Source organism: Staurois parvus, unplaced genomic scaffold (genome assembly GCF_062004578.1).
Source record: "Staurois parvus isolate SC_StPar_1 unplaced genomic scaffold, SC_StPar_1.0 ptg001947l, whole genome shotgun sequence".
NCBI lineage: Eukaryota > Metazoa > Chordata > Amphibia > Anura > Ranidae > Staurois > Staurois parvus.
In genome coordinates this window covers 37,501-50,261 of record NW_028319743.1, presented here as the reverse complement: position 1 = coordinate 50,261, position 12,761 = coordinate 37,501, and the positions used below count along the sequence as shown (strand labels likewise).

General features: G+C 52.4%; 1 protein-coding gene across 1 annotated transcript in view; it reads left to right on the top strand.

Annotated features, from left to right (window-relative positions):
• Positions 1-4,478: 4,478 nt before the first annotated feature.
• The window catches only part of LOC149433171 (integrin beta-5-like), a 29,932-nt gene continuing 21,649 nt past the window's right edge, over positions 4,479-12,761 (top strand). The window contains 2 exon segments of the mRNA XM_089664563.1: positions 4,479-4,483; positions 9,182-9,350. Of these exon segments, the coding sequence (XP_089520689.1) occupies positions 4,479-4,483; positions 9,182-9,350 (174 nt within the window).

Below are 12,761 nucleotides of genomic sequence, written 5' to 3'. Positions count from 1 at the left end.
ATATTGTATGCATGAACTCCCCCATATAGGTCTATACCACCTCTACCTAACAATTGGAGTTGTACTTTCTCCATCGATTTCCGCCCCCACCCCCCCCCCCCCAGGTACCTGTTCAGACCTCTAACACTGGCCCCCTGGCAGCAGACGGGGGTTCCCTGCCTGGTGTGGTTGGTGAGTTTTCCTATTACTTTCCATTCAGCAAAGCTCCCGTTCCTTGCTGACCGCAGATCTTCATCTCTGACAGTAGGGGGGGGGGGGGGGGGTTGTACCTCTGCAGAGATTCCTCTGTTTCCTCAGAGGACAAGGGCCCTTCCCTGCCCCATGCTGGCAATGGACTGGCTTTTCTGCCCAAGCTGTGGTTGTTGTTAGCCCATTGCACCCCTTATTGTTCTGGAGGCCCTGGAATGTTCCGAAGGTGCAATTTATACCCTTGCATTATATAGGGGTGACCTAGATTTGGGGGGGTCTGTTGGCTGCTGGCAGCGCACATCTCTCCAGCCTTCAGTCCTCCGTTCCTCACTCCGCTGGTTCCGATGTTGGACGTTCCTTTGTCTCGGACGGCTCAGTGTTTATTCTCTGCCTGCCTTGGCTCGGGGCCACACAGCCCGGCACAGCGTGATCTGAAGGAGCCAATTTCAGCAGAATTATTCAGCGAGGAGGGAAGAGAGTCAACAAAGAGCCGCACATTTCTAGAATTCCCCGGAGCGCCCAGTCCTCGGCCTCCATTGTCCTCTAGAGTTTCCAGTGCCCTCGTATCCACCTTTTCTCCGGGGACGGCGTCCAATCCCTCCTCCATGTATAGTACAGAGGTCACCCTTCCCCGACACCGACACCCTGCAGGCAGCGAGAACTAATCATCCTCTACATGGGAATAGAACGAGACAGAAATCTGCATCTTCCAGTTCAGACGTGTTCAGTCCTTCCAGGAGGCAGATCTTCTGCCAGGAACACGTCATATAACATACAGGTCATGTCTGTAGATTGTTTGGGGGGTTTTTGGGGGTTGTTATTCTTTTTGGTCTTATTTGTCCATCGCACCTTTAGTCTCGGTTCACATCTGTGCGGGTGGTGAGCTGCGGATCCGCGCGAAAATCTGTGCAACCGCACCACCCGCACAGAGAAATGCGGACCCGCGGGTGGGGGCCATTCATTCTAATGGCATGCCGTCCGCACTGGAAAACGCAACCGTACTGGGATCCCAGGTTCCCCTGCGGGCTGCAATTTAAGAAGAAGTTCGGGGACTTCTTCCCTGCGTGTCACGGGGCACAGGAGTCCATTCAAATGACTGGGCTCTTGTGCCCACGCAAAACGCGGCCCGCACTGCCACATATATGTGAACCCGGGGTTGCTAAATTCATATTTTTTGAGCCATTATTTGTTCAGATCCAAAATGATGATTTGCCCCCAAAGTGGACCTTCACCCTTAGGGTACACCTGCGTCTAAATCTCCCTCTCCTCTGAAGTCTGATCTGCGTTCTGATCTCGCTTCAGAGGCCGCGGACAGGAGAGGAGGACGCGCTGTGACCTCATTGCCTGTTTTAAAGCGGTTCTAAAGGCAGAAGTTATTTCTTTTTCCTTCATGCGTTCTATGTGTCCTGCTCCCCCCTGTAAAGCCCTCCCCCCAAAACGTACCTGATCCGATCTTGATCCAGTGATGTGCATGAGAGCAGCAGCCCTCCCAGGTCTCTCTCCTCCTGATACACAGCAGCGGGAGCTATTGGCTTCCTCTGCTGTCAATCACAGTCAGTGAGGAGACGGGGGGGCCAAATCCCAGAGTCTGTGTCTATGGAAGTAGAGAGCGGGGCTCGGAAGTGAGCCTGCATGAGTGCCCCTATTATAAGCACTCCCCCCATAAAGCCCCCCAACCAAAATAACGTACCTGAGCCGATCTAGATCCAGCGATGTGCATGAGAGCAGCAGCTCTCCCGGGTCTCTCTCTCCTCATTGGCTGAGACACAGCAGGAGGAGCCATTGGCTTCCTCTGCTGTCAATCACAATCATTGAGAAGACAGTAGGGGGCTGGGCAAATCCCACTGTCTGTGTCTATGGACGCAGATAGCGGGGCTCAGGAATGAGCCTGCCTGAGTACCCCCATTATGGGCACTCACCCCGTAAAGCCTCCCCACCAAAAAAAGTACCTGAGCCAATCTAGATCCAGCGATGTGCCTGAGAGCAGCAGCTCTCCCGGGTCTCTTTCCTAATTGGCTGAGACACAGCAGCGGGAGCCATTGTGTGTGGGGGCGCCCGAATCCCACTGTGTGTCAGATAGCGGGGCTCAGGAGTGCGCCCTCATGAGTAACCCCCATAGCAATGTGCATGAGAGCAGTGGTGGCTCTCCCGGGTCTCTCCTCATTGGCTGAGACACAGCAGCGGGAACCATTGGCTTCCACTGCTGTCAATCACAGTCAGTGAGGAGACAGTGGGGGGGGGGGGGCTGAATCCCACAGTCTGTGTCTATGGATGCAGACAGCGGGGCTCAGGAGCGAGCACTTCCCCTGTAAAGCCCTAAAACTTATGTGAGCTGATCTAGATCCAGCGATGTGCACGAGGGCAACGTCTCTCCCGGGTCTCACTCTCCTCATTGGCTGAGATACAACAGCAGGAGCCATTGGCTCCCATTGCTGTCAGTGAGGAGGTTTGGGGGGGTGGGGGCAGCAAATCCTGTCTGTGTCTATGGATGCACACAGCGAGGCTCAGGAGTGAGCCCACGTGAGTGCCCCCATGGGACCCGGCTATGATGTCTGGATTAGAAAAGAAGCCAAACCGTACATTTGTCCTACAAACAGCGACTATGTAACAAGGGATCCTTCATTCCTGTTCCTCCAAACCATAACAATCCAATGAATCCTTTCATCAGCCCGTTCCTTCCATGACTGTGTTCCTTCCTCCTCTTCTCTCCTACCATGACTGTGTTCCTTCCTCCTCTTCTCTCCTATACAGTTCTATTGTTACCTGAAGAACAATACCAAACAAGAAGAAGAGGAACGGAGTGATGGAAGGACACCATTGTCGGTGATTGACGGTTACTTTGTTTCGTTCCTTTTGCTGAGTTGACTACAATGTTCTACACAATGATCTGAATCATAGGACTCTATAGGAGAGAAGAGGAGGAAAGAGCTCAGTAATAGAAGGAACCGGAACATTGGATTGTTCGGAGTCCCGGAACTCCTGAGTGATCGCCGTTACATAGTTGCTTTTTGTTTTTGGTGGAACAATGTATTCTAGAAGACATTGGAGGGGGAGGAGCTGCAACTAGGCGATCTTCTAGGTGAAGGGGCGACTTATTTCTCATCATTTTATATTCCCATAAACATTAAACTTTGGGAAATAAAACGTGTGGAAAAGACCACAAGTGGAATAGTTTCCCTCAACGTGAAGTGTACGGGGGGGAAAATGATCTGATCCCGGAAGATTCTGTACGTTCGCCCGCTTACACAGAAATGAGGGTCTAGAACAGCAATGGGCAAACTACGGCCCGACGGACCTTTTTATCCGGCCCGCGGAGCTAGGCTCCTCTCACAGTCCGCCCATGAAAATCTGTCTCCTATGAGGATCTGTCCCCCTCGACGTATCTGCGCATGTGCCGGAGATCGCTAATGCCTGAAACTGGCACATGCGCAGATACGTCGAGGGGGACAGATCCTCATAGGAGACAGATTTTCATGCTACACCGGAACACGGCGAGAGGAATGCGCGGAGCAAAGGTAAGTGAATTGACACAGGGGGGACTTGGGGACTTAATAGGGGGGATGAATTACTATATGGGGGATGAATTACTATATGGGGGATGAATTACTATATGGGGGATGAATTACTATGGGGGATGAATTACTATATGGGGGATGAATTACTATGCTTACTATGGGGGAATATTAACATACTTACTATGGATGACACATACACATCATTCATCTACTCTTGGTCCGGCCCCCGGGTCCAATATATGAACCCATTGCGGCCCTCAAGTCAAAAAGTTTGCCCACCCCTGCTCTAGAATTTATATCATAGATTTATTTTAAATGATAGAGACAGAAAATCAACCAAAAATCCAGAAATAAACTCTATACAAATGTTGTAAATGGAGTTGCAGTTCGGTGAGTAGATTAAGTGTTTGATCCCCACCAACCAGCAATGATTCTGGCTCCCACAGACTGGCGATGTGCTCATGTGGTACACAGATCAGTCCTGCTAATGGAAGAAGGTCCTCCTGATGACCACTTATGTGTAGAAGACACCTGTCCACAGAATCTCTTTCTTCCATTCATACCTCACCACCACCATGGGCAAGACCAAAGAGCTGTCAAAGGACATCAGGGACAAGATGGTAGACCTGCAGAAGGCTGGAATGGGCTGCAAGACGATCAGCCAGAAGCTTAGTGAGAAGGAGACGACTGTTGGAGCGATTATGTGCAAATGGAAGAAATACAAAATAACCATCAATCGCCCTCAGTCTGGAGCTCCATGCAGGATTTCGCCTCATGAGGTAAGGATGATCATGAGAAAAGTGAGGGATCAGTCCAGAACTACACGGGAGGAGCTTGTGAATGGTCTCAAGGCAGTTGGGACCACAGTCACAAAACAAACCAATGGTAACACAATATGCCGCCATGGATTGAAATCCTGCAGTTCCCGCAAGGTCCCCCTCCTCAAGAAGGCACATGTACAGGCCCGTCTGAAGTTTGTCAATGACCATCTAAATGATTCAGAGAAGGATTGGGAGAAAGTCCTGTGGTCAGATGAGACCAAAATTGAGCTCTTAGGCATTAACTCGACAAGCTGTGTTTGGAGGAAGAAAAATGCTGACTATGACCCTAAGAACACCATCCCTACAGTCCAGCACGGAGGTGGAGACATTAAGCTTTGCGTCTGTTTTTCTGCTAAAGGTACAGGCTGACTTTGCCGCATTGAGGGGCCAATGGACGGGGCCATGTATTGTAAAATCTTGGATGAGAACCTTCTTCCCTCAGTCAGAACACTGAAGATGGGTCGTGGATGGGTCTTCCTGCATGACAATGACCCAAAACATACCGCCAAGACAGCAAAAGAGTAGCTTAAGAAGAAGCACATTAAGGTCGTGGAGTGGCCTAGCCGGTCTCCAGACCTTCATCCTATAGAAAATGTATGGAGGGAGCTGAAAGTTCGAGTTGCCAAGCGACAGCCAAGAAACCTTAAGGATTTAGAGAAGATCTGCAAAGAACAGTGGACCAAAATCCCTCCTGAGATGTGTGCAAACCTGGGAGCCATCTACAATAAACGTCTCACCTCTGTGCTCGCCAACAAGGGTTCCTCCACCAAGTACAAGGAACGTCTCACCTCTGTGCTCGCCAACAAGGGTTCCTCTACCAACTACAAGGAATGTCTCACCTCTGTGCTCGCCAACAAGGGTTCCTCCACCAACTACAAGGAACGTCTCACCTCTGTGCTCGCCAACAAGGGTTTCTCCACCAACTACAAGGAACGTCTCACCTCTGTGCTCACCAACAAGGGTTCCTCCACCAACTACAAGAAACGTCTCACCTCTGTGCTCACCAACAAGGGTTCCTCCACCAACTACAGGGAACGTCTCACCTCTGTGCTCGCCAACAAGGGTTCCTCTGCCATCTACAAGAAACGTCATACCTCTGTGCTCGCCAACAAGGGTTCCTCCGCCAACTACAAGGAACGTCTCACCTCTGTGCTCGCCAACAAGGGTTCCTCTTCCAACTACAAGGAACGTCTCACCTCTGTGCTCGCCAACAAGGGTTCCTCCGCCAACTACAAGGAACGTCTCACCTCTGTGCTCGCCAACAAGGGTTCCTCTGCCATCTACAAGGAACGTCTCACCTCTGTGCTCGCCAACAAGGGTTCCTCCGCCAACTACAAGGAAAGTCTCACCTCTGTGCTCACCAACAAGGGTTCCTCTACCAACTACAAGGAACGTCTCACCTCTGTGCTCGCCAACAAGGGTTCCTCCACCAAGTACAGGAAACATTTCACCTCTGTGCTCGCCAATAAGGGTTCCTCCACCAACTACAAGGAACGTCTCACCTCTGTGCTCACCAACAAGGGTTCCTCCACCAACTACAAGAGACGTCTCACCTCTGTGCTCCCCAACAAGGGTTCCTCCACCAACTACAGGAAACGTCTCACCTCTGTGCTCACCAACAAGGGTTCCTCTACCAACTACAAGGAACATCTCACCTCTGTGCTCACCAACAAGGGTTCCTCCACCAACTACAAGGAACGTCTCACCTCTGTGCTCGCCAACAAGGGTTCCTCCACCAACTACAAGGAACGTCTCACCTCTGTGCTCGCCAACAAGGGTTCCTCTGCCATCTACAAGGAACGTCTCACCTCTGTGCTCGCCAACAAGGGTTCCTCCGCCAACTACAAGGAACGTCTCACCTCTGTGCTCGCCAACAAGGGTTCCTCCGCCAACTACAAGGAACGTCTCACCTCTGTGCTCGCCAACAAGGGTTCCTCTGCCAACTACAAGGAACGTCTCACCTCTGTGCTCGCCAACAAGGGTTCCTCCGCCAACTACAAGGAACGTCTCACCTCTGTGCTCGCCAACAAGGGTTCCTCCGCCAACTACAAGGAACGTCTCACCTCTGTGCTCGCCAACAAGGGTTCCTCTGCCATCTACAAGGAACGTCTCACCTCTGTGCTCGCCAACAAGGGTTCCTCCGCCAACTACAAGGAAAGTCTCACCTCTGTGCTCACCAACAAGGGTTCCTCTACCAACTACAAGGAACGTCTCACCTCTGTGCTCGCCAACAAGGGTTCCTCCACCAAGTACAGGAAACATTTCACCTCTGTGCTCGCCAATAAGGGTTCCTCCACCAACTACAAGGAACGTCTCACCTCTGTGCTCACCAACAAGGGTTCCTCCACCAACTACAAGAGACGTCTCACCTCTGTGCTCCCCAACAAGGGTTCCTCCACCAACTACAGGAAACGTCTCACCTCTGTGCTCACCAACAAGGGTTCCTCTACCAACTACAAGGAACATCTCACCTCTGTGCTCACCAACAAGGGTTCCTCCACCAACTACAAGGAACGTCTCACCTCTGTGCTCGCCAACAAGGGTTCCTCCGCCAACTACAAGGAAAGTCTCACCTCTGTGCTCACCAACAAGGGTTCCTCTACCAACTACAAGGAACGTCTCACCTCTGTGCTCGCCAACAAGGGTTCCTCCACCAACTACAAGAGACGTCTCACCTCTGTGCTCCCCAACAAGGGTTCCTCCACCAACTACAGGAAACGTCTCACCTCTGTGCTCACCAACAAGGGTTCCTCTACCAACTACAAGGAACGTCTCACCTCTGTGCTCACCAACAAGGGTTCCTCCACCAACTACAAGAGACGTCTCACCTCTGTGCTCCCCAACAAGGGTTCCTCCACCAACTACAGGAAACGTCTCACCTCTGTGCTCGCCAACAAGGGTTCCTCCACCAACTACAAGGAACGTCTCACCTCTGTGCTGGCCAACAAGGGTTCCTCCACCAACTACAAGGAACGTCTCACCTCTGTGCTGGCCAACAAGGGTTCCTCCACCAACTACAAGGAACGTCTCACCTCTGTGCTCGCCAACAAGGGTTCCTCCGCCAACTACAAGGAAAGTCTCACCTCTGTGCTCACCAACAAGGGTTCCTCTACCAACTACAAGGAACGTCTCACCTCTGTGCTCGCCAACAAGGGTTCCTCCACCAAGTACAGGAAACATTTCACCTCTGTGCTCGCCAATAAGGGTTCCTCCACCAACTACAAGGAACGTCTCACCTCTGTGCTCACCAACAAGGGTTCCTCCACCAACTACAAGAGACGTCTCACCTCTGTGCTCCCCAACAAGGGTTCCTCCACCAACTACAGGAAACGTCTCACCTCTGTGCTCACCAACAAGGGTTCCTCTACCAACTACAAGGAACATCTCACCTCTGTGCTCACCAACAAGGGTTCCTCCACCAACTACAAGGAACGTCTCACCTCTGTGCTCGCCAACAAGGGTTCCTCCGCCAACTACAAGGAAAGTCTCACCTCTGTGCTCACCAACAAGGGTTCCTCTACCAACTACAAGGAACGTCTCACCTCTGTGCTCGCCAACAAGGGTTCCTCCACCAACTACAAGAGACGTCTCACCTCTGTGCTCCCCAACAAGGGTTCCTCCACCAACTACAGGAAACGTCTCACCTCTGTGCTCACCAACAAGGGTTCCTCTACCAACTACAAGGAACGTCTCACCTCTGTGCTCACCAACAAGGGTTCCTCCACCAACTACAAGAGACGTCTCACCTCTGTGCTCCCCAACAAGGGTTCCTCCACCAACTACAGGAAACGTCTCACCTCTGTGCTCGCCAACAAGGGTTCCTCCACCAACTACAAGGAACGTCTCACCTCTGTGCTCACCAACAAGGGTTCCTCCACCAACTACAGGAAACGTCTCACCTCTGTGCTCGCCAACAAGGGTTCCTCCACCAACTACAAGGAACGTCTCACCTCTGTGCTCGCCAACAAGGGTTCCTCCACCAACTACAAGAGACGTCTCACCTCTGTGCTCCCCAACAAGGGTTCCTCCACCAACTACAGGAAACGTCTCACCTCTGTGCTCACCAACAAGGGTTCCTCCACCAACTACAAGGAACGTCTCACCTCTGTGCTCACCAACAAGGGTTCCTCCACCAACTACAAGGAACGTCTCACCTCTGTGCTCACCAACAAGGGTTCCTCTACCAACTACAAGGAACGTCTCACCTCTGTGCTCACCAACAAGGGTTCCTCCACCAAGTACTAAGTCATGTTTTGCTTGGGGATCAAAAACCTAATTTACTCACCGAACTGCAACTCAATCTATAACATTTGTATCGTGTTTTTCTGCTTTTTGGTTGATATTCTGTCTCTATGATCTAAGATAGACCTATGATAAAAATTATAGACCATTTCTCTGTAAGTGGTCAAACGTAAAAAATCTGCAGGTGATCAAATCAAGATTTTCTCCACTGTAGATGTGCACTGACTCTTTCCTCCCCGCTGAAAAAGCGATCCATTGTGGACATGTCCCATCATTGCCTATTTTAACCCTGCAAATGCCACGCCTCCACGCTGCGACCGCTTCCATTGCAGACGGTTGCGGCCCGGCCCCATTCATGAATGAGTCCCTTTGGGAGAGGAGCCTGACCAGCCTGCCCTTATTTATGTCTTGCAGATTCAAACCGTTCCCGAATTGTATTCCGTCCTTCGGCTTCCGCCACGTCCTCTCCCTCACCGATAAAGTCAGCAAGTTCAACGCCAAAGTGCAGAACCAGCTGGTGTCCCGAAACCGAGACGCCCCGGAAGGAGCCTTTGATGCCATCCTGCAGGCCTCGGTGTGCCAAGTGAGTACCATGGGGGGGCAATGGTGGATAGAAGGCTCTGGAGGATGGGGGAGGTTTTCATGCTATCACTCTCTTCTCTCACACATCAGCAGAATGTTCATATGGAGTCATTCCTACCATTTCCAGAGGCTGAAGATGGAGGGTGGATTTTTGGGCTCTCCAGGATGCCGACAATACAAATCGGTTTTCTTACAGCTTTAATGCGGCGTTAACCAAAAATCAAACATTTCTTATATCGCAGCTTACCATTTCTGGGATGGGGCGGCTGCATTCGTTTTCTTGTTTAGTGGTTTCACCTGGTGATCTGGCCAGTAAGTCTGTTGTTTTTCAAAAGAACAAGCTCTCCAGCAGAATGTCTCAGTTTACAGGGATGAGACAAACCATTTACAATGATGGAAGCTGGAGTTTGGCTTCAATTTGTTAGTGTATCTAAATCTGCTAGTCCATCTAACACTCCCTTCCCCCCCAGACTGACAATGTCCATAGGTGCCCCCTGTGCTCCTTCCTACAGAGTGGGGGCGCTCTAATACAGGAGGGGTGTTACTGGCTGGATCACCAGGTGAAAACAGAGGGGAAGAAAATGAATGAAGGCAAAATATAGTCGGATTACCCCTTAATGCTCGCACCTCCCGGCCCTTTTAAGAGGTTTGTGAGTCTGGGAGGTGGGGGTGGGGTTTATGATCATGTGACCACTGTGATTGGCTGTTACAGTGGTCACATGATTGGAAAGCTTTCCGTTAGGCGCTGGTAACTGTGCCGGGCGCAGGGGTGTGCTCTCAGCACAGGTTTGTACACATTTGGGTGTTCGTCAAGGCCCTCCCACATTTGTGCACTCTCTGCATCAAGGCCCGCCCATATTTGTGCACTCTCTGCATCAAAGCCCGCCCATATTTGCGCACTCTCTGCATCAAAGCCCACCCATATTTGCGCACTCTTCGCAACAAAGCCCACCCATATTTGCGCACTCTCGGCATCAAGGCCCACCCATATTTGCGCACTCTCGGCATCAAAGCCCACCCATATTTGCGCACTCTCGGCATCAAAGCCCACCCATATTTGCGCACTCTCGGCGTCAAAGCCCACCCATATTTGCACACTCTCGGCGTCAAAGCCCACCCATATTTGCACACGCTCGATGTCAAGGCCCACTCATATTTGCACACTCTCGGCGTCAAGGCCCACCCATATTTGCACACTCTCGGCATCAAGGCCCACCCATATTTGCACACTCTCGATGTCAAGGCCCACCCATATTTGCACACTCTCGATGTCAAGGCCCGCCCATATTTGCGCACTCTCGATGTCAAAGCCCGCCCATATTTGCGCACTCTCGATGTCAAGGCCCGCCCATATTTGCGCACTCTCGGCATCAAGGCCCGCCCATATTTGCGCACTCTCGGCATCAAGGCCCGCCCATATTTGCGCACTCTCGGCATCAAGGCCCACCCATATTTGCACACTCTCGGCATCAAGGCCCACCCATATTTGCGCACTCTCGGCATCAAGGCCCACCCATATTTGCACACTCTGGGCGTGAAAAGGTTAAACTTCGGCTTTACAATAACCTGAGATTTGCTGGATGGGGATCTGTGAATGTTTAGTCTGTCCTATTACACAATACAGGCTGTGTGCAGAGGGGGCGCTCCTTCCTCCCCCCCCCCCCAGGGGTGACCACAAGTCTGAGTCCCACGGAAAATGTCGGCGTTGTGCAATCAGAGAAATGTCGATGCTGCAGTCTCACATCCATAACCTCAGATCCCCCCCATCCCCCCCCCCCCCCCACCAGGAGAAGGAGGCAGAACACACAATATACAGAATATACAACTGAAGATTTAGGAATCTCCACCCAAAAGGGATGTCTTAGGTATAGATGGAGTCTGGTGGGCCAAGTCCTCCCCTGATTCCTCATAGTGGGCACAGCGGGCGTACAGACCCGGGAACTCAGTACAGGGATGGTGGGAACCCCTCATAATGGGCACAGGGATGGTGGGAACCCCTCATAATGGGCACAGCGGGCGTACAGACCCGGGAACTCAGCACAGGGATGGTGGGAACCCCTCATAATGGGCACAGGGATGGTGGGAACCCCTCATAATGGGCACAGGGATGGTGGGAACCTCTCATAATTGGCACAGCGGGTGTACAGACCCAGGAACTCAGCACAGGGATAGTGGGACCCCCTCATAATGGGCACAGCGGGTGTACAGACCCAGGAACTCAGCACAGGGATGGTGGGAACCCCTCATAATGGGCACAGCGGGTGTACAGACCCAGGAACTCAGCACAGGGATAGTGGGAACCCCTCATAATGGGCACAGGGATGGTGGGAACCCCTCATAATTGGCACAGCGGGTGTACAGACCCAGGAACTCAGCACAGGGATGGTGGGAACCCCTCATAATGGGCACAGGGATGGTGGGAACCTCTCATAATTGGCACAGCGGGTGTACAGACCCAGGAACTCAGCACAGGGATAGTGGGACCCCCTCATAATGGGCACAGCGGGTGTACAGACCCGGGAACTCAGCACAGGGATGGTGGGAACCCCTCATAATGGGCACAGCAGGTGTACAGACCCGGGAACTCAGCACAGGGATGGTGGGACCCCCTCATAATGGGCACAGGGATGGTGGGAACCCCTCATAATGGGCACAGTGGGTGTACAGACCCGGGAACTCAGCACAGGGATGGTGGGACCCCCTCATAATGGGCACAGGGATGGTGGGAACCCCTCATAATGGGCACAGCAGGTGTACAGACCCGGGAACTCAGCACAGGGATGGTGGGAACCCCTCATAATGGGCACAGTGGGTGTACAGACCCGAGAACTCAGCACAGGGATGGTGGGAACCCCTCATAATGGGCACAGGGATGGTGGGAACCCCTCATAATGGGCACAGGGATGGTGGGAACCTCTCATAATTGGCACAGCGGGTGTACAGACCCAGGAACTCAGCACAGGGATAGTGGGAACCCCTCATAATGGGCACAGGGATGGTGGGAACCCCTCATAATGGGCACAGGGATGGTGGGAACCCCTCATAATGGGCACAGCGGGGGTACAGACCCGGGAACTCAGCACAGGGATGGTGGGTACCCCTCATAATGGGCACAGCGGGTGTACAGACCCAGGAACTCAGCACAGGGATGGTGGGAACCCCTGATAATGGGCACAGTGGGAGTACAGACCCGGGAACTCAGCACAGGGATGGTGGGACCCCCTCATAATGGGCACAGGGATGGTGGGAACCCCTCATAATGGGCACAGCGGGCGTACAGACCCAGGAACTCAGCACAGGGATGGTGGGAACCCCTGATAATGGGCACAGTGGGAGTACAGACCCGGGAACTCAGCACAGGGATGGTGGGACCCCCTCATAATGGGCACAGGGATGGTGGGAACCCCTCATA